This window comes from Serinus canaria, chromosome 1, assembly GCF_022539315.1.
Source record: "Serinus canaria isolate serCan28SL12 chromosome 1, serCan2020, whole genome shotgun sequence".
NCBI classification, from domain to species: domain Eukaryota; kingdom Metazoa; phylum Chordata; class Aves; order Passeriformes; family Fringillidae; genus Serinus; species Serinus canaria.
In genome coordinates, this window is record NC_066313.1 from 111,084,352 (window position 1) to 111,109,928 (window position 25,577).

At 42.2% G+C, this 25,577-nt stretch overlaps 1 protein-coding gene across 1 annotated transcript in view; it reads right to left on the reverse strand.

Annotated features, from left to right (window-relative positions):
* The window catches only part of PCP4 (Purkinje cell protein 4), a 50,616-nt gene that overhangs the window by 14,515 nt on the left and 10,524 nt on the right, over positions 1 to 25,577 (reverse strand). The window contains exon 2 of the mRNA XM_018913411.3: positions 18,110 to 18,161. Coding sequence (XP_018768956.1) covers positions 18,110 to 18,161 — 52 coding nt within the window. The remainder of the gene's footprint in view (positions 1 to 18,109; positions 18,162 to 25,577) is intronic.

The window sequence follows — 25,577 nt, forward strand, 5'->3', positions numbered from 1 at the left end:
GCACTCACATGTTCCTAACTCACCAAAGCACACAAGTTACTGCTTCATCATTCCTCAATGGAAGAAATCCAGCCCCACCATACATCCTTGCCATGTTTTCTTCTTTCCCACCCCTACTGTGGAAACTGATGCTGAGGTGGAAACTGATGCTGAGGTGGACACAACTCTTGGCTCTGATGCAGAACTGGAGCACAGCTCTGCTCTTCCACTGATTTCCTGTCCCAGAGTAATAAAAAAGACCTTATTGTCACATAGGACAATTTACTGTTTAGCATAAGGGAGTAAAAAATGGCAGTGAACAGGTCCTATAAAAGAGGGGGGAATGAATCCAGAAGGTCAAGGTGTCCTTCTGAGCAGCCTTTCATTACCCAAAGGCAGTCACTGTACTGGGAGGCTGAAGCCTGGAATTGTAAGGAGTCAATACCAAAGCTCTGTGGGATTTCTTGTCCCTGCCTTGAGCCTCTGTATTTATTGAGTGAGGACTGATGGTTGTGGGGTAATGTAATTTTCCAATCCTTTCCAAAGCAACAAAGATAATGAGCAAGGTCGGGCTCCAAAGCCACTAGACTGTACTTCAAATCCTACTTGTGCTTTTTTTTTTTCCCCTTCCCCCCACCTCATAAAAAAACAGAATTCCAAACCTTCTAGGTCCTAGGCACTGACTCAGCAACATCCTCTTTTAAACCCGTTGCTAGTTCAGATAAAGGGTGGAGGGGTTGTTCTCCCCTAAGAGTGCAGCTCTGTGTTCTGACAAGCACCTGACTGAAGTGTAGATCATTAATGCTGCCTTGCAGTGGGCTTATTCTCAGGTGTGTGGCAAGGAGGAGTATCCACCTTTTTATAGCCTTTGTATCGATTAATCACACCCACACACCTTTTTATTTTATTTTTTTTTTAATGTGGGTAAAAGCAAGCATGTTTTTCCAATAAAGGAAAGAGAAAGCAGGTCCATATTCCAGCTCTCTATCTGCATCAGGAGGTTATGGAGCAGGGAAGTGAAAATGGTCTCATTATCCTGACAGATGGTGCACTTAACAAACCCACACAGAACACTGAGGACACAAAGGAAGGTTGTACGTGCTGGAAGTGTGGTGCATTTCTGAGCTGCCAGAGAAGTGGTGTGTGAGGTACCACACTGGCCCTCCAGCCTTGCTGCTTTCCAGTCCTCAGAGCTGGAACAAATCCCTTTTGTCATCCTCTGCCTCTCCAGAAGGGACTGTCCCCCCTTTTAATCCTCCCATCCTGCAACATCTCAAAGGAAGCTCAGAAAGATTCCTCTGTAAGATTCCTTTCAATTTTTTTTTTCAATGCAAAAATATGTTAAGGCAAAACAAAAAGCAAGTTTTATTAATATGAGCTGTCTAGAAGAAAAGGAGGCTTCCAATTAATCTTATCTTGGTTTTCACCTCACTAAGTTTTCACCTGGTGCCTTTTAACAACAGCTATTTAAAATCAATTTTGTCAGGAGGGGTGGCCATTGATTTAGCTAAGTGCTGCAATTGCAATTAGAAAGTTATTAAACCCTGTGCCAGATAGACTAATTGACATGAAAATCTGACTGAGGCCAGGGGATAAAGGTTCCCCTCCTGCTTCAGCTGTAAGTTTATTGCACACATAAAGCTATCTTAAAAGAACATTCAGGTTACAAAGTTGAACACGAGAAAGTTAATAAATGACAAAATGAACTGATACCATTAGACAAAATTAACTGAATCATGGAGTGGGCAACTTGAATTTTTGACATTGAAACTTCCATGGTCTTAGGAGCACAGTGTTTCCTAGATTTAAAGCACAAAAAATGTATTTTGATGCAACATATGGACACCCACATGGCTCCTCAGCACTGCTGCTCGGAACTGTTAAATCAACACCAGTTTTAATGGAGTAACTGGCAGTGGTGGGAGGCTGCTGTCCTGTTCCTGAATCAGCAGCAAAGGGAATGAACTTGACTATTTTTTTGGATGGGATTCGTGAAGCTGCCAGGAAAGGAGCCATGAGAAAGCTCTGATGCCCTCAGATGTGGTGGCTGCTCCTGCTCCACCTCCTCTGTCCCAGCTCAGGGCCAGCCCAGCTCTGCCCCAGACCCCATGGTCACCACAGCTCCCAGCAGACCTCAACCGTGCTGTGTCTTTATCTGGCTGCTCCTGCTCCCCAAAACTGCTCCAGGACATTCCCTAACCTCAAAATTCCAGTCCAGCCAATCCATACTCCTCCCAGCCTGTCACCATGATATTTTATGAAAAATCCCTACACCAGGATTTCTTCTCCTGGCAAGATGAGAAGCCTCAGCTTCTCCTGGTTTTGCTCCTCTGGAATGTGATTTGGAGAACTGTTTACCCAGCATGTGAATTGTTTTTAATTAATGGCCAATCACAGCCAGCTGTGCTGGACTCTCTGAGTCTGTCACAGGTTTTTATTATCATTCTTTTCTAGCTTTCTGATGTATCCTTTCTCTTTCTTTAGTATAGTCTTAGTATATCATTTCTTTTATTATAATAAAGTATCCTGGTGACACAGCCAGTCCATATTCCTCCCTCCTGGTCCTGCTTCCCATCCCAAAAGTATCAAATCCTGCCTAATCCTCTGTGGTTCCAGCTTCCTGAGGAGCCCCTACTGAACTCCTTTGTCATCCCATCCTTTGAACTCCCTGCTCCAGCTTCTGGGAGCCTCTGCTCCCAAGCAAGGAGGGGCATTTTTTCCTAAGCAGTTGTGGTGTTTTGGGAGCACAGAAAGGGCACAACTCTGCCTTTGGCTTCAGCTCCTGGCCAAAGGATCACTGAGTGTAGCAGCAATTAAGGAAAACTATGATTTCCTTAAGCCTTTCAAAGACAGTGTTGGTTTAATTGCTTTAGTGTTTACTGTTTGGCTCAGTGATGTTGAGTTTTCACAGAAAAAAAAAATAATTAACTGCTTCACTGAACTCACACAAATGTAGGACTTGTATAACAGATAGAAAAGTCACATCCCAGATGACAAATGTTACATTTCTGTTCAAAATGACAAAGGCTCAAAGCAGTCAGACAAAAGGCCACCAGAAATTGTTTTTAATTTCTTGACGTGCTAACATTTTGCTCAAGCCTCATTTTTGGAAAGTACTGGAATGACTTTGCTGAACCCTTCCAAAATAATTCTGCTTGAGGCAAGCAATCAAAATGACAAATTTCAGCCTGAGCAATTGGATTTTGGCAAGGTTGAGTACAACTGAAAAGGGAGCTTTTAACCAGCAGAGTTCAGCAGCTGTTAATCGGCCTTGCCACCAGTCCAGATTGCAATAAACAAAATAAGTGCACGTAGTAACAGTGAAGGAATGTAAACCAAATGAAATAAAAGTTACAGATAGCTGGAAAATCTTTAAAAGGGATCAAAATCAGAGGGTGAATGTTACTCTGCTGGTGTTTTTAGAGTTGCCAATGACTTCTTGAAGATTTAAGCACGGGAAAAAAAACTGAAAACAGTTGAGTCACTTAAAATGATTACATGGAAGACAAAAATTAATCTGAGTAGTGCTTTACACATTCTATCTTGAGGATTTCTCTCGACTTATCTCTGCTACTCATTTAAAAATTCTCTAGAAAACATTTTCCCTTGTGTGAATTCAAACCCTGACAGGCACTTTTTAAGGTCTGTCTGGATTTACAGACATGTCAGCTTGTCAATAAAGCTGATCAGAAAGAGCATCAGAGCTGACACACACGGCTGCCCATCCTCAGATCATCTCTCCAGCCCGTGTTTTCTCATCTAGAGAGATCCATTCTTCCTCCCCCTGCTTCTGAGGATTACAAGGACAAAGCTTACAAGCATCTGGAAGAAGGACTAAACCTTTCATGCATCTGCCCTGCTTCAGAAAACACAAGCTGGGCTGGTGCAAGGAAGGACTTAAGTTGGCACTCACATCCCTCACTGCCTCCAAAGTGCTGGCATGGGCAGATGCACAGGATACAGCACACCCCAGTCCCTGTTCCACTAACACCCAACTAATTGTCTTCACTGCTCAAATTTTAGGTCTGAATGTACACAGAACCAATTACTTCTTTTTTCTTCTCTTTTGCTCAGGAAACCAAATTACTTCCTTTCCTTACCCTTTCCTTTCCGTGGTCCGGTTCCCTTTTCCCTGGTGTCCTTTCCGTGTTCCCATTTCCCCTTGCCTTTCCTTTCCTTCCTGGCCTGTCCTTTCCTTTCGTTCCTTTCCTTTCCTTTCCTGTCCTTTCCTTTCCTTTCCTTTCCTTCCTTTCCTTTCCTTTCGTTCCTTTCCTTTCCTTTTTCCTTTCCTTTTCCTTTCCTTTTTCCTTTCCTTTTTCCTTTCCTTTTTCCTTTCCTTTTCCCTTTCCTTTTCCCTTTCCTTTTCCCTTTCCTTTCCAACTGCTTTGTCTCTTACATTTGTTTCTCTTCTTCCAGGTGTCTCCTCACCTGGCCCTTCCTTAAACCTACTCTGGGAAATTGTGAGACTGGAGAGGAATGAAACTTCACAATGGGGTTCACTATGACCCCAAATTAGAATATTAGTCAGGAACCTTCTTAAAGGCAAATGAATTTTCTTTACTAATGAACCAGACTGCAAATTTGCCTGGGAAAATAGGAGGGGAAATGAGGCAGTCAGAGGGAGAAGCAGCACTTGACCTGGCTGTGCTGGGAAGACACAGAATTCTCTGGGGGAGGAGAAGGAATGAGAGGTGAGACAAAAGAAATGAGGCAGACGGGAAGAGGGGCAGACAGAGAAGACCCTTCTTGTGGAAAATTTGAAAGGCAAACCTCAGGTTTTCTGAACAAAGTGAGGAATAAATGACTTGACCCATCACAGCAGCCTGGCCTGCCTGGCAGGAAGGACCAGGAGTTTGGATTCAGCCTGGAGCATCCCACTGCAGCACAGCCTTCCTCCCACTCCCATGGCACACTTGTCTGAAGAAGGGCCCTCAGTGGCAGGAAAATGTTTACTTACTACAGAAGCCAGTGACTGGTTAAAAACTTCAATATTGTGAGTGAATGTCTCTTGGGCCTTACAAAAACCAGCAGAAACCACTGCCAGGAGAGCTGTGGCAAAGTGCACCAAGGATCTGAGCGTTTTCTAGTGCTCACCTCAGTCTGTGCAGCCTCTCCTGAGTAGCAAAAAGCAAAACTCTCTTCATTTTTTTTAACCAAATCGATCAGATTTTCTCCTGAAACAACTCCCTGATGAGGGCAGAACACCCTGGGGGTTTTTTAAACTGCCTGGGCTTGAAGTCCACATTGCTTGTTGTTTTTTGTTTTGTTTTCTGGCACGCTTGGCCAAGCTTATCAAGTGTTTTGTCACATTCAGACAGCATCAGTTACAACAACAAAAGGTGTCCCTGACACCAGCAAATGAGGCTGGCAGCTCTGGGCTGCATCACTCCCCATATCAGCAACTACACTGAAATAAATAAATAAATAAATAAACTCAGGCTTTTGCCAGAAAAAATAAATTCTGCCAGCCCAGAACCCCCAGAAATCCACAGCACAATAGAAGCAGCTGCTCTCTAACTCAGCTTAGATTAATTGCTGCTTTCTACTCTGCAAGTTCTGTCAAGAAATTCAGCCCTAAATATGTACCCCAGTACTACAGAATCCTGCAGAAAACTTCTTACAGCCACAGAAAATTACTGTGGTGTCCAAAGAGCTGTGGGAGACTCAAAACAAGGGTCAGATTTATGGTAGTTATAAAATCTTCTCATGGCAATTTGCAAGAAAATTTGGATATATTTATAGTTTGGAGAGGAAAACAGTAACTTCTTAGTGGTCTCACAAAGTACTCACTCAAAAATAATGTCAGTTGTGGGTGTGCTTATATTTAATTTCATTTAAACATGAAACTTAGCACCAAACTGAGTTGGAATTAAAAGCTCACATGAACAGTTCTATGGGGAGAAACTACAAAGCACTCGTATCCCTTGATGCAGCTTTCTTCACTGGCTTTTCTTGTGTCCATCATCTTCTACTGCAAGAAGAAAAAGAACTAATAAAGGAAAGAAATAAGTATTCTAATTCCAACTCAGTCTGGACTTCAGCCAGTCCACCATGTAATAGCAAAAAGGCTAATGTTAGCTGCAGTAATCTTCTTAAGAGATGAATAGAGACCAAAAATCTTCACAACTCTGCTGCATCTGAGAACAGCTTCTAGACTGTGTTGTCCCCAAGGTTTGCCCGTGGCATGGAGAGGATTGGGGGGGAATTGCCAAAAATTACATTTTCTTTTTGATGTTCTTCCATAATGGAATGGGTTCTGAGCTGAGGAACCTCCAGAGGATTCCATCTCATGACTTAAATCTTGTGCTTTTTATTTCTGTGGTCCCTCCTGTGAAAACCATAAATACTTACACAAGAATTATGACACTATTCTCTGGCATAGCTGTGGAAAAGCTTCAAAGAGGTCCAGCAGTGAGAGCAGACAATGCCCACCAAGCCTCCCACACCTGGTCCTGCTGGGCAAATGGCACAGGAATACACACCACTGTTTATGGATCATTAATCTCCAAACTCCTTCCCACCTGGGTCTAGAAAAGCCATTTCTTTCTCTTTAATTTGACAGGGGAAGGAATTTAAGCCAAAGAAGTTTGTCTGAGATGAGCACCAAATGGTGCTGATGGAGAGAATGACTGATTGGCAAAGCCAGTGTCTTGCCTTCTGCTGACAGCATCCATCACCCTTTGACAGAAAAGGTCCAAACCTCCACATATTCCATTTGTCTTCTTACCTTCTTGGCTAAAAAAAGCCAGCAATGCTTTTTCCCCCCATTTCTCCACATCTTTGCCTGTCAGAGGCAGAGCTCACATGAGAGACACAGAGCTCTCACTGGAGACATGGAGTTTTGTTGTGAACAGAGTCATTGGAAAGGTCACCAAAAAATTTCTGCCAGTGACAAATACAGCTGTCTGCTTGATGAATACAACCATTAGTTGAGATTAAAATACACATTTTCTGCTGGTAATTATTCTGCTGGCTGCTAGACCCAGAGGTGGCTGCTTCAGGACACCAAACAGCCTTGGATGCAGCTCAGCTCTGTCTCAAAGTCCTTCCCTTGATGGGTTCTGTCCCCTGAGAGTTGAAAAGAAGGAGGTTGTCTGATCCTCACTTGTGCTCTATGAACCTGGATAAGCCAGGATGGGGTTCATGGGCTCCCATCATTCCTCAGGATGGGACCCAAATGCAGCTGGAGGTCTGGAATACACACAGGTGTATCCACACCTTCCCTCAAAGGTACCACACCTGATAACCTACATTCAGCTCTGAAATCAAAGGCCAGAAGAATAAACAATTCTTCAGGCTTAATTAATCTCACCTCTCCTACCCTTGTGTTTGGTTCCACCACACAACAAAGGATGTAGCCCAGAATTTCTCCACAGTTAATTCCTGCAGCCCAGAATTTTCTCCATGGCCAATGCCGGCAGCCCAGAATTTTCCCCACAGTTATTCCTGTAGCCCAGAATTTGCTCCATGGCTCATTCCTGTAGCCCAGAATTTTCCCCATGTCCAATCCCTGTTTCCTGTCAGACACCTGGGTCAGAAATCCTCTGCAGTGTCTGTGAGCATTATAAACTAAATTTAGGTGTCTATCAGTAGGAGATCTTTAACTTAGATTAGGAGCTGCAGTGATAGTTATTGTTGGATTAGCACAGGCACAAAATGAATTCCAAAATCCTGCAGGAACGTGTTGTGCTCCTGGCTATTAGCCTGGGTTTTAATTAGTTTGTGCTAATGAATATATTTGTACATGTCCATCTTTTATTGGCAGCTTTTACAGGAGTAGCAAATTGGTCACTGTGGAGTGCCAGTGTTTCACTAAAACCTAAGGAATAATTAATGCTTTCTCCACCTAGAGTCAACCAGCAGTCTCAGGGGCTTTTAGGTATAAATTAGAATGAAAGATGAGATACTCAAAATACAGTTAGAGAACTCATTCATCAGTGGTGATTAAATAATGTCACTGTGAGACCCTGGAGAAGCGCTGAGAGCTGATTTCCAGCTCTGGAATACCCACATCATCTCCCAGGAGCTTCCAGAGCACCCTGACCTATTTTTTTTTCCACTGTGACTTTCAAAATGCCTTTTCCATATCCGGTGCTATCCAACTTTCTTCTGTTCTTGGAAATTCCTCCTTGGAAAATATGTGTATTTTTCTCAGTCTTTCCTATTCCTAACCCATTGTGGGCTGAGGGGAAAATGAACCAATACTAAGAGTGGTTGGCTAAAGCAAATGCTTCCATCAAATCCAGCATCCTGGCTAACAACACCCTCAAGCCAGAAAATATTTGGACGTTTTCACATCCATATTTCCACAGATAAAATGCTGTGAGAGCTGGCACAAGGTGATCAGGATAAGTCAAATCTGAATAAGGATGGAGTGGTTTGGGATGGATTTAAGGTAAAGTTAAATGTCCAGGTACAAACCTGACATTCTTAAATAGCCTTCTGAGTATCCACTTAACTCCAGAGTTAGACAAAACACTCTTACATTGATGATGTGTTTTATTGTATTATTTTTATTACTTTGTAATGTTAATATTACCCACAAATTCCTCAGCCTTGACAGAACTAAGCAAATTAGAAGCCTAAATCAAATTAAGATCCAGGAACACCAAGCTCTCCAGAGAAGGTCATTCTGATAAACTCAAAAAAAGTCACCAAAAAATACATTTTTCTCTGTTGACAACAAACAGAACTTTAGGTCTCTCACATGGATGTGCTCCCAAAGAGCCAGACATTAAGAATTTCACCCCAAACTTCCAGAGAGAGGCAGAGGAACCCAAGACACATGTGGGGCTGACTTTGAGACACCCTTCCCTTCTCTTGAACAAGCAACCTAAGCATTTTAAATAAGGTCCTGAAATGCTCTGAGCATGGGGACTGCAGGTGAAGTGTTGTGCTGGTTCCTGATGCAGCATCTACTTCCTTCCTGCTTTTTGTTCTGGCCATCAGTTCAGCAAAGGACCACATTTTCATCATGTCTGTAACACTCCTGCTGTTCTAAATTCTGGTGCCTGCTTACACAAGGGAGCCTGATAACACCAAATTACAAGCTAATTTTGGAGCATCAAGCTAAGTGCCTGAAGACAGCTGTGTGCTACAAATTAAAATCTTAAAAACCTTCAGAAAAAAAAATATGATTAATCATTTACCGATTGCTAACGGAGGAGCTCTAAAGTAGGAAAGTATTTTCATTCCATTTACAAACCCAAGTCAGAAGAAAACAAAAGGCTGTGGTGTGAAGTAAAGCAGGTCTGTGTACAGTCATGTGTACAGTCAAAAAGAAAAGTGATGTTTCCACAACAGTAAATCCTGGTAACCACTGTTGGGCATTGATTGCGTTCCTCTTTCATTTTTCACTTCCACTAAATTAAAAAAAAACATGCTGCTCAGCTATATGCAGCTCTTGTAGCCTTTTAATCATGGGTTGTTAGTGTCGGGGAACATGGAGAGATGAATCTCCAAGCTGTGCCAGTCAGCCCAGCTCCATGAATTCCCAAGGTAAATATTCCAGCCCCCAAATCCCAATCCTGACACACCCCAAACCACCCCTGGTGAGGCAGGAGCAGATTCATTTCAGAGGTAACTTCAGAGGTGTTACCAAGATTGTTGAGGGGCTGGCTCAAGCTGTGTCCTCCCTTTGGGTCAGCACCAAAGCACAACTAAAGGCTCCTGCTCCCAAAAAACCACATTTTCCAGGCAGGGCAGATTTGTGGAAGGCAGCCAGTTAGGTGCCAGTCAGGGAAAGAAGGCTCCTTCTCCCTGGTGCACAGTCAGGCAGCTCACTGATAATTACAGACTGATTTCCAGAAGAAATATGGCACTTGTCAAAGGCATCATTTCAATTCTGTCTTTCCTCTTTAACACTTGATGGGAACTCCAGCATTATTTATGATTCATCCAAAAGGCAAAACCCACCAAAGCATCATCACAGCTTTATTTTCTTAATTTAATTTTTTTCTTCATTTCTAATCACTGACTTTTTTTTTCCCCCCCTAATGACCTTGGCTGATTTTCCAGACAGTTTCTCAGAAAGGAGCTGGGCTGCTATTCTTTTTGTGGGGTGCCCTGTGGCGGGAAGGAAGGATGAATCTGACTCCATGCTCTTGAAAGCTAATTTATTATTTTCTGATGCTATATTATATTAAAGAATTCTATACTAAACTATACTAAAGAATACAGAAAGGACACAGACAGAAGGCTAGAAAGAGAACAATGAAAACTCTTTCCAGAGCCTCGACACAGCTTGACCCTGACTGGCCAATGAGTCAAAACAATTCACATGAAACCAATGAAACAATCACCTGTGGGTAAACAATCTCCAAACACATTCCAAAGGAGCAAAACACAGGAGAAGCAAATCAGATAATTACTGTTTTCCTTTTTTCTGAGGCTTCTCAGCTTTCCCAGAGAAAAATCCTGGGCAAAGGGATTTTTCCAGAAAATATGAATGTGACAGGCTAGCACCACCTTTCAGGTGTTCAAATTCACAATGAGGCACCTCATGATGATTTCCTTGGGCTTCTCCTGTTCTCAATACTGCAGGAATGCTGCAGTTCTACTGACTGCTACCTCCTGCAAAGGAGCAGACTGTGAGGGACCATATAGAAATATATATAACTCCTGTACATGTGTTCATCTCTCACATTTTTAGAAATGCAGCCGGATTTTTGGATTCACTGGCTTTGAGAACATCTCATCTATGCAGGCACACAAGGTTCCAAAGCTGTGTGCAGGCACTGTGTGCAAAACAAAGATCCCATAAATTAATCAAGTTGTTCTCCTGGCAAGCTGGAAATAAAGAGGTGGACCAGGGCAAGAATTGTTATTGTTATCTCTATTTTTAAATATTTGGAAGACTCTCAGTTACTATGTTGGTGAGGACCATATAAGTACCTAGACAGATTCACTGGTAGCACGAGTATTGTGTGAAGATTCTTCTTGTCAAAGGTACCAGTAATAGAAGGTTTATATTTTGAAATTATTTCCCATTGTTGAACTCCTTAAAAAGCATGTTTAAAAAGCTGAAATTTTTATTCTATGCTTGTGCTGCTCTGCTCCGTTTTTTTTTTTTTTTTTCTTGTGGGACTTCTGCATTACAAGAAGAGAAAAAAGAAACCCAAAACATGCAAGAAAAAGCTGCATAATTAACATTATTTAGCAACATACTGACAAGATATCCTTCATGTGGATAGTGCTATATTCTTTGTGTGGCAAGATGGACTTATTTGGGAATCATGAGAGTGGTTATAAATGATACACAAAATCAAAACTTGTGGGGAATTCCAGAGCCAGGGCACAAGCCAGACTACAAGAGGACTGCTGCTAATTGATGAGACTTCTAATACAATTATTTTTTTTAAAGATGCTTCTGCCTAAACTTTTAAAACATGAAAGCTCCTCATTACCAGATGAGGTTCAGCAGCAATGCACAGTGCCAAAGCCAACTTGACAGGAAACAGAAAAATAAGAACAATATCTACTCTTCCAGAAGTATTACCTTAGTTTAGATCAAACATTGATCAAACTCCCCCAGAGGCTCCTCTCCATGAAACCAGATGGTCACTGCACATGGACAGGCACACGTGGGTGTAGGTGAAGTTTCAGTGCAGAAGGTGCCCACATTATCTCAAACACACATAAAAATCATCACTTCAGAAATTTTGTTGCTGGATTAACACCAAAAATTCCTGATCAGAGAAGTTTTGTGAACAGTCCTTCACTGCCTTCATCATCCCAAATAAATAAGCACACAGCATCCCTCTGGGGAGGACTCATGCTCATCCCTGGCCTCTGGAAATGGAAATTCACCTAGGAAAGGAAATAAAGTTCATGTATAATTCCCTTCTTTTCCTCTCAGCATCCTCTCCAGGGAAGATCTGTGAGCAATCCCAGAGCCTTTTTATTAAAGGCTCAATCTGCCTTGAGCTGAGCCCTGCTGGCTGCTGCAGGGATGGGAACATTCCTTGATAAACACACCAGGATGGGCAAGGGATGGGAACATTCCTTGATAAACACACCAGGATGGGAAAAAAAGAGAGAACCAGGCCAGGAGAGCACCTGAGACATCTTTGGTTTGGTTCTGGGCAAACTTTGTGTGCAGCTGTCCCCAGGAAAACACCTAAACTGAAACTCAGCAGTTTCCTGCAGTGTTTTTGCCACGCCTTGAGATGGGATTCATCTAGAACTGTTCACTTGGGACTTTTTCTCTTCTGATCTAATCCCCCCTCAGCTACAGATCACAGTGTTGAGTTCTCACAGGATTTTTACACCTCTCTCTGAGCCTCAGTGATCTGTACATGACCGAACACAACTTATGTAACCATGCTGAGGGTTCAGACACTTTTGGATTTAGGCTCTGTGAAGGTGTTATGGTATTTGGTGGTTGCAGACACGTCTGGGAATGTTGCTGAGGCACAGACTTTTTATTTTAAGAGATGTGGGATGAGGTACAACAAATCATTCTCATTACACTTCCCAAATCCCCACTAGTACTGGTTAGACTGGAGGAAATAGGGCAGAATTTGGCTGAAAGTAGAATAAGAGAGACTGCATTATTGAGAGATCATATCCCTTGAAGCACCACTTAAAAGGGATGAGAGAATTTTAGAACACCACAGTGAAAAGAGACAACAAGACAAGCTAATTTCCCTGCCAGCTCTTAGCCTATCACCCAGGAAAACTCAATATTAATTACCTTCATCCAATACTCCTCATCCTAATTTCTGATTAGTGCTGTGGGGGTGAAATATCAGAGAGCAGCAATTTGAAAGGGTCGGGTGGGGTTTTTTTACATTGATTCAGCAGTTGCTTGCACTACTGAAAATTCATCTCTTGCCACACAAGTGGTGTTTTGTGGGAAAGAAAATACAGGAGCATTGCAATGCAGCAGTTCAGGCTCTGCCCTTTCCTTGGACTAAAAAAATGTGACCTCTAGGCCCGGGAAAATACAGTAAACCATGTTCCATGAGGTCCTTTGAATATTTATACAAATTACCCTCATGTGTTCTCCTCCCTCCTCAGAATCGTTTTTTCCACCAGTAAGTTTATTTGTAGGGCTGTTCCCAAAACCAGCACATTTTTTGCACAGCCATTGGAGAATATTAGTGGAAAATTAATTTTGAGTTCTTAAAGAGATATTTATATTAGCCCATACTACAATAATGATCCTGGCCTCTAGCCAGGAATTGAAGCTCTATTAAGCTAAGCACTCTACATAAATAACTATGAAGATTAGTATTCACTCTGTCAGATCTGGTGAGGTTTTTTTCGTATTCCTGAGTGCTGTGAGCAGAATTTCCCAAATTTCTTGAGCAGAGGGAGTGGGTGAGTGGACTGTTGATAACACTTCAAGATGCCCATCCCTACACCAGGAGAGTTTACTAGAGAGAGATCTCTATTCTCCCTCACAGAACTGCTCTGCAATACCCTTACCCTTCATGTTTTCGAGAAGCATTCAGACTGAAGAGACTCAACTTTAGATTTAAAATGTAAGAATTTACTTTATTAAGTAAATTCTTATTTTAATTTTATTTATTAATTATTAAATCGACTGTATCTTCATCTTTTATGTAGAAGCATCCCATGCACAGAATGAAACACAGAATATTTATTCATGTATAATTTTCTAAATGTCCTAAAGCAAAGCTCATACACTGACAAGTGTTTGGGAATGAGAAGAAACTGAAAATACAACTGACCATCTTGCTGTGATTGGATTAATCCTCCATGACATCTCAGTTCATGCAGAACCTACTCATTTTCATTTCACTCAGAGCCAGCAAGGCATAGAATTTGTCCCATGAAAACACTCACTTTGTTATCATAAATATTCATGTTACTGAATGATAAATCTCATCTTCCAAGAAAAAATATTAATACCAATTAATAATCACATGCTTTATGTAGTTTGAGAAGAAAGGGCGAGATCTATTAATAGGAAAAAGAGCGATTCTAAATTTGAAGACAGAAATAATTGCTTCTGATGCAATTGTTTCCCTGGCAGTTGTGCTGGGCTATTAAAGAGTAGATTGCATGAGAGCAGCTTGCAAATTACACCACAAGAAAAAAAAAAAAAACAATACAGAGCAATGTGAAACAGAACAAGAAGTGACAAGTGTTAACCTACAAAGGAACTTTGTGACATTGCCAAGGTCAAAGAGAAGAATCACTTATTCACTAAGAATAGTCAGGGGGGAACATTCTGTTTTCATATTTGCATCTGCAAATATGATTGTCCCAACTAATCAAACCAGGTAAGCATAAAAGAAATTACAGCTTCTTATCCCACACTGAGCTGTGTGGGAACAGTAGTGCTGTCTTCCCTTTGGATTTTCTACCACAGAGAACAGCATTATGGAACAGGTTTACAGGTTATGTTTGCAGTTTCACAAATAAGCATCTCCTGGGTTTCAGGTACACTGAGGTCCTTCAAGGTCCCAGTGAGGTTATGGCTTCAATACTGGGCCCAGATTGTCTAACTTCTTCACCAATGGCTTGGAGGAAGGGGCAGAAGGCTCCTCAGCAAGTCTGATGATGACACAGAGCTTGGAGTGATGACACAGAGCTTGGAGGAGCAGCTGGTCCCCCCAAGGGCTGTGCAGGCTTTCTGAGGGACCTCGACAGGCTGGAGAGATGGGCAGAGAAGAACTGTCTGAAACTCAACCCGGGCAAAATCAGAGTCCTGCACCTGGGAATAAATAACTCCAGGCACCAGCACAGGCTGGGGTGACCTGCTGGAGAAGGATGTGGAGTCCTGAGGGACACCGAGCTGTCCCTGGGCCAGCAGAGCGTCCTGGGGGCAGGAAGGGTTAATGGGATCCTGGGGAGCATCGGGATGGGCACTGCCAGCAGGTCAGGGCTGACCCTGCCCCTGTGCCCAGCCCTGGGGCACCTCTGGCTGCTGTGCCCAGCTCTGGCTCCTCAGCACAGCAGGGCCAGGAGCTCCTGGAGCTGAGCAAGGGCCTGGAGCAGCTCCGTGCCCAGGGAAGGCTGAGGGAGCTGGGGCTGCTCAGCTGGAGAGGAGCCCAGGGAGAGGGGCCTCAGCCCTGCCTGGCCCTGGGTCTGTCCCTGGGTCTGTGCCTGTGTCTGTCCCTGGGTCTGTCCCTGTGTCTGTCCCTGTGTCTATCTCTGTCTGTCCCTGTGTCTGTCCCTGTGTGCAGAGCTCAGAGCAGCCCAGGCTCTGCTCCAGGCCCAGCCATGGCCCCAGAGCCACGGGCAGGGGCTGAGCCCAGCAATTCCCCTGCCCAGGAGGCACAACTTCTGCCCTGGGCAGTGCCCAGCCCTGAGCAGGGACCAGAGGGGCTCTGGGGGCTCCTCCCTGGGACATTCCAGAGCCACCTGGACCCAGCCCTGTGCCCTGTGCCCTGGGATGGCCCTGCTGGAGCAGGGAGGTGGCACCAGGGACCCTCTGTGGGCCTTCCCTGCCATCCTCACCCATCCCTGTGTGCAGAACTGTCCCTGCTGCTGAAGGGAGGTTTGCTAAGAGCTGCCACTGCTGCTGTGGGGGTAGGAACTGAACACAGTTAAGGATAGACTGTTCCTCTCCAAGGAAGGTCAAACAAGAACATGCATCTGTGTCTACCCAAACCACCCCTGCTATAAAAGGAATCCTCAGAGACTGAATTTCCCTGAGCACTGCACGGTGACAGCAAGGCCATACATGTCTTCAAAGAGGGACACTGCTGATTGCCATGGTCATTATTTCATTTTCTTCAGCTTCAACCTAACCTAGAGGCCAGCCCAAAATTCATTTTCTACTGCAATGCACGAGGAAAGCTCGACCCCAGAGTGTCTCACTGTGTGAACCAAACCCTGAGAAAAGCCAAGCATCTCTGCTTGTTGTCTGAGCCAGTTTTCAGCAGCTTTTCCTGATCTGTAAACAAGAGCAAAGACAGCAACCAGACCAGTTTGCCTTTGCAAACATTGTCAGAGCATGACTTTTCTTTTTTTTTTCCTTTCTTTTTATAGGATGAAAGAGTTTTTTTTGTTTCTCCTCCTTCCACCCTTTTCAACAAGAGGGAAACAAAAGGGAAAGTTCCCTTTTGACAGAGAAACAACCACTTGGAATAAAAGGCTAATAACATTTAAGACATGGACATATTGCAGACTTCTGGCCAGAAAAACATGGAACAGAGGATTTATATTGTGTCTGTAGGTTTCCAGCACACCCCAATTTTCAGAGCAATAAATCACTACATGAGTTTGAACCACACAGAGCTAATAAGGACAAAGAGTTACACATTTCTGCTTCTTTGATTTAGCATTCAATCTCAGGTTCAAAGTTCTGATTCTGCTTTATTTTTATGCAAGCATGTGGGCTGGAGAGATCAGAGGACTCTATTCCATCTCCTCTGCTGCTCCTGTGTTTTATGTAGGTGACAGCTTTTCTGCAATAATTTCATTATAAAAAATAATTGGTATCTATTTACCCAAGATTAACTGTGCATCTGTCTGTGTATGCTATACATAAAATTATGCTACAACTAGAACCATATATATTTTTGAATTAATGCTGCAGCCCTTGCTCACTCAAAATCCCCACTAAGAAAAAAAAATTGCTTTTAAAAATGCTGCAGAATCAGTAAATCTAAGCTGAACTTGACAACAGGACAATTTTATTCAGGAAGAAATTTTTATTTGGGAAAGAAATTCAAGGCAAATGAGCTGAGTTCATAATGTGCTCAAACAGAAAAGAGAAAAACATGCTCCCCATGCTGCCCGAATGGCTGACATAATTTTGCTTGCTTCCCTTCCCTGTTAACTTGAAAATGCAAATTGCTTTGCTGTCAGGGTACATTTGTTTCTGCTAATTCAAGACATTATAACAAGCCAAAATATTTATTTGTTGGGTTTTTTTTTTCCACTCCAATTTGTGTTTTATCATAGTGGGAGCATCATCTATGGATTTCATTTACTGAAACATTATGCAAACAGCCCTTATGGGAAAGTCACCTCCCTGTAATAGGAAAACCATCCATAAAGAAGGCTCTTAATGCTTTAGGATGTGTTCCCTCAAAGGGCCCAAAAATTCTACTCTGACCAACACATATCCAAGATAACTGCTCAAATGACCCACTGGAAAAGCCTTTTCAGAGAAGGGACAACTTGGATCTTTCCTGCTTTTCAGGGGATGGGATGGACAAAGAACACATTCTTTCAATTAGAAATGGATGAGCAAACAGAAGCAGAGTACATTTTATAGTTCAATCCTCTTTCTAATGGTGCTTGTTTTTCAGCTGAGTGTATTAAAAAAAATTAAATATTTTAAAATATTTTCCTTTGAAAAATGTTTCTGATGGTAACCAGCTTTTAATCAATTATCACTTGTGTGTCAAGCATTTCTGCTCCTGTAAGAAATAAAATGAGATTTCAGCTAATAAAACCCCAAACAATAATTGTTTTCCTGAAAATTCCATTTTGCCTTCTTCTGGGGGGGGGGGGGGGGGAAAATCAACATTTTTAATTAGAATTGTTTGTGTCACTTAAAGGGCTGACATTGGTCTCTGCCAGCCCCTTTGTTATGGTCTGAAAAAGCCCCATGAGTCACCCCTTGGAGAAGTGGAGATGAGTCCAGACTCACTCCAGTGATGAAATTTGGAGCTCTTTGCCATCTGGTCCTTTCATGAGAGCTGCTCCACCCATAGCTTCTCTCTAGCAACACTCAAATGAGCTCTAAACAAGTGGATTTTAACTTTGTTGTCTTAGTTCTGGGTCTAAAGTTAGGTAGGATTCATCAGACTAAAGAAACTCTACGAGCAAATCCTTTGAAACTTTATTTCTTTTTACCTTCCTCACTCATGGAGCAGCTCATAATACCCCACCTTGTGTTTTAGTGCCCTTTTCACACATATCTAATTATGTTTTAGCCCCATTTGTGTCTGCTCTGACTTCTGTGAAGTCCTTTGGTTTACCACAGTACACACTCAGAAAAGAGACTCTACTTCAGCAAAGGGTTTAAACGTGCACATAAAAAGAAAACAAACCTGCTGAAGCTCTTCCAGCTTCTCAAACATGATCAAAAGATAAGTTGTGACACCAAAGGCTTCACTAGAGACATCTGTCATTACAGTAAGAAGTATTTTGGCTCCATTTTACTCAGTATTCTCCATCCACAAACAAAGGCAACCCTTACCATTCTCACCAGACGTCTTGTCTTTCCCATTTGTAGCCCCGGTTCCTTGTCTCTGTTAAGGGAGACAAAAAAGTACAAAACAAGAGGTCAGAACACACTTGAACATGCATTTTCCCCTTGGAATTCCTGGTAATTACAGCCTGACTTCTCCTCAATACATTGGATAATCCATTCACCCTCAAGCAACGCTGCTTTGAGACACTGCCAGTGAATCAGGAATGCTCAGTTCCATTTCAAGGCTGGACTCTGTGATCCTGGAGCTCTTTTCCAATATAAAAAAACTCAGATTTAGGTCCAGCTGCATCACTGCTTGTGCCCCTGGATGTAATTTTCACCATGAGTGGTATGTATGTGTGTAATCAGGTTCCCAGCAGTACAAGGGTAGGAGATACTCAGCAGCATTTCATTTCTTCAGCTCCTTGCTGTGCCTCCCCTTCCATGACTAAGAAGGGCTACAGGGAACTCATGAAGTTTTGCAGGGACAAAATTATAAGGGTCAAAGCCAGCCTGAAGTTAATTTGGACAATGCCATAAAAAAGACACAATAACAATGTTCCCTAGAAATACATTTGCAAGGAAAGGAGGACTAAGGAGCATCTCCAGATCTCATTTTGGCTAGAAGATTAATTTCCTGCTTCGGCCACAAGAGAAGATGGAATTTCCCACTTTAATTCACTTTGTCCAAAGAACAGCCTCCTGAATTTCCATGAAGAAGAACTGATTTAGATCACTCTGCCAAGTGACAGGTGGCAAACACCAGGGCAGTGGGAATATTCACAGTGGCAGAGCACCAGAGTGGTTACAATAGTAGGGAACTTCCCAGCTTAGGAGTGGTCACTCTGTGGAAATCATTCCCCAGAGAAAGCACCTCAAGGTGGATTAAGGTATTTAAAAGGTATGGCAAAACTAATATTTCTTATTCAAAATTATTCATGCTTGTGTGTGTTACTGAAACAGAACTAAAGAAATAGTCCTTTAGGGTTGTACATGTAAAATCTGGGAATATTGAACTCGGAGAATAAATCCAGCTGCACTCAGCCATCAGAGCCAGCACATCCTCAAGCACCAGGAAGTGAACAGGTACAGGAGCACTGCAAACCAAATGGTTTTTACCAACATCTGGACAGTCATGTGGATTCTCCCATGAAAATTCATACAGCCATACTTATCTGAAGGCATTTTCTCTAAAATTTCTGGTTAAAACCTCCTCTGCTTTGGTTTCTGTCTTTTACCTTTCCAAGCAGTGGTATTTCCAAGGTATTTTTGGTATATAATAGACCTAATCATGAGCTAAGTACAAAACCTTCACGTGTGCTCTTAGCTCTGACATGGAAAATGGAAATACATTTGTTTTGTCCCTAGAGCCTCAGAGCCAAGACAAAAACTTGGCCAATAACAGAGAATGGGATTCTAAAGGGATAAACACCTTTGACAAAAGCATAAGTTACCAACAGCCAGAAATCAATACATTCACCCAACAACCAGTTTTGCTTTGTGCCTTTGGATAAAAAGTCTAGTTAATAATTCCATGTTTCAACTCTAAACTGAACTTTAAAGAAGATTTTAGTGTTCATTTACAAAATACTTTTCTTATCAATAAAAAGGTACCTATATTCCTTTTGCTTCCCCTGTATATTTTTAAATGCTTTTCCAAGTTGTCTTATTTCCTTAGCATTTCAGGCTGTGCTACTTAAGCTTTATGAAAGCTTCTCTTACCTCCCTAGGCTATACCTGTCAGGTTCAGTCTGCTTATGATGGAGTGCTGGAATATGGATTCACACATTTATTTCGTGTCTCGAGATTTCCCCTCGGGGAGAGCAGAATGTTGTCAAAGAAAAAGAATAAAAACTTGGGTTTGGTAAATTAAGGTTTTTCTATTCATGAGGTCACGGTATTTTTCTTTAAGTCTGAAATCAGTTGCAATATTCTGCAGCCATTTGTTTGATTGGTGACCACTGAACTTGTACAGAAAGAAACCTGAAAATCTGCCAAGCCAGCTTCTGAGAGCTTTCCTTTAGTTATAGATGTATTTTGATCTATAAGCCCTGTGCTATCTTCCAAATGACTGCAATGGATTTAAAAGTCAGAATCAGCTCCTCATTAACAAGGCACTGAAACTCAGGAAAAAGCCAGATACAATGGGATCATCCTCCTGCAAAGCCTTTAGTCTTTTATTTCAATACATTCAGTGGACCTACTTTTCAAAACATTTTCAAGGTGTTGGTATTATTAGCAGCTGGAGTTTCTTTCTTCTTTCATCACCTTTCATGATGCTACTGCAGGTTGCAGAACAAAGCTGAGCTTTTTAATGTGGTTCAGAGGAAAAGGGGGCTAAACATGAGGAGGAGTTACTGGGGGTATTTTCAAGAAGCGATGTATGAAATGCTGGGATAGCAGATATTGTCCATAGATAAAATAGATGAAATTAAAATCACTTACATACAAGAAAAGCAATAATAATTTCTGGGATCTGACAGGCTGAACAGCCCCAGCTCCCTCAGCCTTTCCTCCCAACAGAGGATTCCCATCCCCTCTAACTTGCAGCCAGCTCCCTTCCTTCAGAGACTGCTTCTGGAATTCCACAGCATCTTTTAAGGCGAGCACCAGGACAGAAACATTGAATAAACATTCCACCAGGCATCAAAGAAACATCAGAGCTGAAATGAACATGAGTGCAGACCTGTAATGATTTTACAGTAAAACATGATAAACAGTTTTGTTGCTATGTTGCGTAGGAGGAAACAGAGTTTATGACTGCTTCAGGCTATATTAATTTTTAACTCAGTGGTTTTACAAAACACCAAAGACACATAATTAAAAATGTCTCCGAAAATCAAAGTGACTCCCAATTTGTCAGCAGAGGAAGTTCAAAAGACTTCTGCCATATGCTCAAAATCCCAGTAAGAAAAGAACAGGTTTGCTTTCCTGTTAAACTCTCAGAGCTATACGCAGAGGCCAGTTAATGTGGTATGAAAATCTGTACTAAATTAGTCCCCAAGGCGAGCAAACTGAGGTCAAAAGTGAACTTTGAGCCATGGGGACATTTCAAGAAGAATGTTAAATTACTGCAGCTGCTTTTTGACTCATTCTTCTAGCCCCTGCTGCACCCCCAAGCCTAATTTTTGCCTTTAATCTTACATTCTGTTCTTGTCTTGAAATAGCCTGACCTTTCCAGCGATGCTTTTAATTAGCACCTCAGTGTTAGGGATTGCAGCCAGGTGTTGATTAGAGACTTTTTGGGGGCAGAAGGGTTGTTTGTTTTATGGTGAGCCACAGAAAGTCCAAGATCAGGGACATGAAATTGCCAGAACGTTCTGACAAATGGGCTCTTCCAGATAATAACATCATGTTGATGCTTCGCCTCAGTGCAGGGTCAACAAGGTGCAAAGGGCTGAATCCCAGGAAAGCAGTGGCTGCAGATTTTCAACAGGATGTGTTTCTAAATAAAAGGATGGGAAAAAAGATCCAAGAGTGGAATTAAAAGAATAGAAACAGGTGGAAAGTCTCAGTAAAGTGGACAGCAGAAAAAGTCAGAGTAGACTGACAGGGGTGACACATATGAGAAGTTATTTAGGATGTTCTGTATTGGCAAGGGGAGCAGCAGGGAAATTTGTGCATATCTTAAGCTTTTTCTAAGCTTTGTTTTGATACCCTCAGGTGTGACAAAAGGAAATACATGTTGGTACTAAGCAACACAAAAAACTGTGGCTTTGCCAGCACTGTGCCAAGCAAGCCTTCCCTCTGCATCACCACCCATTCTCAATACAAAGATTTTTCTTTAAGAAACATAAATTGAATCCAACTAAACTATTTCATAAGGACCTCATTTTTTTATAGTATTCTGCTTTAATTAAAAAAAAAAAACTCAGCTGTTTCAGCCTTAATGTAAAAAAAAGTACTGAAAAATTTAATATCAAAGATTCATGGAGTTTATGATCTTTCTGCAGATAAAAATGTCACTGAAAATACCTGCTTAGGGACTTGTGTTTCCCGAGCAAGGAAGGCTTCCCAATCACAGCAGAATAATTAGGAGATACATCAGAATCTAAATGAAAAATCCAGAATTTAAGTAGGGGCAAGAAGGAAGCAGTATGACCTGAGATGAGTGTCTACACTCTGCAGAATTTGGGGTTTCAATATGATCATTTAGGTTAAGTTCTCCTTTACTGGAGATTTCTGTGTCACTACCTCTTTCTAACGTCATGTACCAACCTGAAACTGTGGCACTCAGCATTTCACACCCTGAAGTGTGAAAAACATTACTCTTAGCCACAACACAGTAATAATTTGGTTTAGGAATGGATAAAATAAATCACAATGCTTAAAAAAAAAATTAAGAGCAGGGAAAATTATGTTGCTGTGACAAAAAAGATTATGGCTGCTGAAGCTGCAAGGGATTCCAGTAATGGGACTGGAATTTTAGCACCACTAAAAAGTATTTTTTGGAATTATATATCAGAAAGCATGGAAATGAACAGCTGGGAGAGATAAAGCACACTGCTGAAGAGCCAGACACAACTTCTATCATTTCACTCATTTCCTTCTAATTATTTCTTCTCCAAACTGGTCTGCAGCACAGACAGATGGCAAATCCCAAACCAACTCAGTGACGTACAGGTTCGCTCTCACCAGTCACCTAAAGAATATCTGCAGCCAGAGCTGAAGAACCCCTGACAGGAGCTTGGATAAAGCAATAAAAATTGCACAAGACACTACACAAATAAACCTTCCTCACTTGTCTACTTCTGCCTCCTTTACAAGTTCCTCCACTCTTCCACACATTTTTATAGATGTGGGACTGAATATTTATGAGATGGAAGTGTCCTTCAAAGGCCACATTTAAGGGAATTGACACAGGTAGAGAACAACTAGCCAAGATTTTGTTGGAATATTGGATAAATCTGATAATGTGTCTGTTACTTCTGTCTTGCACATCATTGTGAGAAATCACAGACTGCATTTCCTGAGCAGCCTGACAGAAAGAAAAATTATTTATCAACTTATGTTTTCTCACCTGTGTATCCCCTCCTCCCTGCACGCTTCTCTACTCCCAGGGTGTTTTCCACAGCCAGTTTTCTGTCTGTTTTGCTTTGCCAGGGCAGCACAATGTTGCCAGAGCAAGAGCACCAAAATCCATCTTTCCATACTTGCTGTCAAAGCTAAATGATCCCTGGCACTCTGACAACTCCTGTAATTATCCTCATGGGTCAGACAGTTTTCTACTTGACTGGGCTCCTGATTGTCCCTGATTTTATTAAGGCTTTCCTACAGCTATTTTAATAAATTAAAACTACACAGGTGGGCTGAGATGAGCCGATGGGATTCTAACTGCAGTGGCTTGGAGCTGACAGAGGGACAGTGGTTTTTTGGGACTTTTTTAGTCCCTGACGGGACATGGTTATGCACATTGTCATCCTGGAAACACAGTATTATCTGGCCAAAATTAACAAGTCTCTGATAAGTACAAATGGTGTTTGCAGTGTAGCCATTGCCCATGTGGAACTCACATTTTTATTTACATGGCTACACAAATGCACACAGTGCTTAATCACAGAGTTGCTCATGGGCTTAGGGCATTTGATTCAATTTAGGGGCTTTTTAGATGATTTGTTCATTTTTGTCCAGACAGAACTTCTGGCTTGAGGTAAATGCTCAGAGTGTACACAGACAGCAGGAGGTCCTTCAGGACTGAGCACACTTAGAACCATGGAATGGTTTGGGCTGGAAGGGACCTCAAAGCTCATCCAGTGCCACCCCTGCCATGGCAGGGACACCTTCCACTGTTCCAGGCTGCTCCAAGCCCAGTGTCCAACCTGGCCTTGGGCACTGCCAGGGATCCAGGGGCAGCCCCAGCTGCTCTGGGAATTCCATCCCAGCCCTGCCCACCCTGCCAGGGAACAATTCCTCATTGCCAAGATCCCACCCAGCCCTGCCCTCTGGCACTGGGAGCCATTCCCTGGCTGCTGTCCCTGCATCCCCTGGGAATTGTCTCTCTCCAGCTTTCCTGGGGCTCCTCCAGGCCCTGCAAGGCCACCCTGAGCTCAGCCCAAAGCTTCTCCTGTGCAGGTGAGCAATGCCAGCTGTGCCAGCCTTTCCTCCCAGCAGAGCTGCTCCAGCCCTCTGCCCATCCTGGAGCCTCCTCTGGGCTCTCTGCAGCAGCTCCAGCTCCTCCAGGGCTGGGCCCCAGGGATGGAGGCAGATCCCAGGATAAATTAGGAGGCATCTGATGAAAATGGGCTGAGGGAATTGCTGCCTGGGAGAGAGGAACCTACTTACAGTGCTGGTTTTAAATATTCTAATAGCACAGAAAAGAACTTTAGCTGTGCCCCACTTTTGCCAATGCTGGGCTGTAATTTATAAATCAGCACAGTGAGAACCTGCTGATTTTGTATTCAGATTCCATATAATGTTGTAAACTGAATATTTACACCAACACCAAATGTAATCAACGTAATTAGCACAAACAGTAGCTTGCTTAATATTTATGTTATTAGCATATTTTGAATTAAAACATTATTTCTCCAAAGACATTGTAATCACAATTTTTATTTTTTTTTTCAGAGGCAGGGATTAATGGAATCTTTGAAGTTAATTTTGAAAGCAGCTGCAAGAATGTATTTCCCAAATCCTGTTAATTACCATGCCAGCCATGAGAAGTAATCCCTTCTATTTTTCCTGCAGGAAATGGAAGATTTGATCCAGCACAGTTTATTTACAGGGCTAACTTAAATATGGACAAGGAGTTGTCTTCAACTCAGCAGAATTACTTTTATGAGTGGAATTGGAACCTCAGTGTGGTACTGTGGAATTTCCCTGAATTGCATCTTGGGTTTTGTTTAGCAAAGGGCAAAGAGAGTAAAATCAACTACAAAAAAACCTCACACCACTTGCCAAAAAGTGACCTCATTTCTCACTTGGACATGGGTGATACAGCCCATATCCCCATTACACTGAGGTCTCCTCTTTATCCACTTCCAAGGTGACCTAAGAGGGATATTTCAATTACATAAAAACTGATTAAGCTAGATGGCATAAATAAAAACTGACTGCTTTTATTTATCTTTATCTATTTTATTTCTATTTATCTTAAGGTGGTTTCTTACTTTTTTTTCCTCCTATTATTTCTTATCTATTGGTAGCATCAGACCTGGCATTACAGTTCCAAAAAGGGCATTTTTGGACAGGAAACCTGCCTTAAGAACACCTACTTCCCATTAGAGCCCAATCCAGCCACACCTTCCCATCCCCAAGGCCTCATTTCTTTGGAAACAATTGTTTGCAAGGTCACACAGAAAACAGGAGCACTGAAATTATTCCAGTTAAAAATAACCCTTCAGCAGAGCTGTGTTGAAAACAGTCATTGAAATGATGCAGCTAAAAAAAGAAATACATATTTCAACTGTTTCTATTGATCATTTCAGTTATGTAGTTGATGTTTCTGATCCACAAACAGTTGTACCAGGGCAAC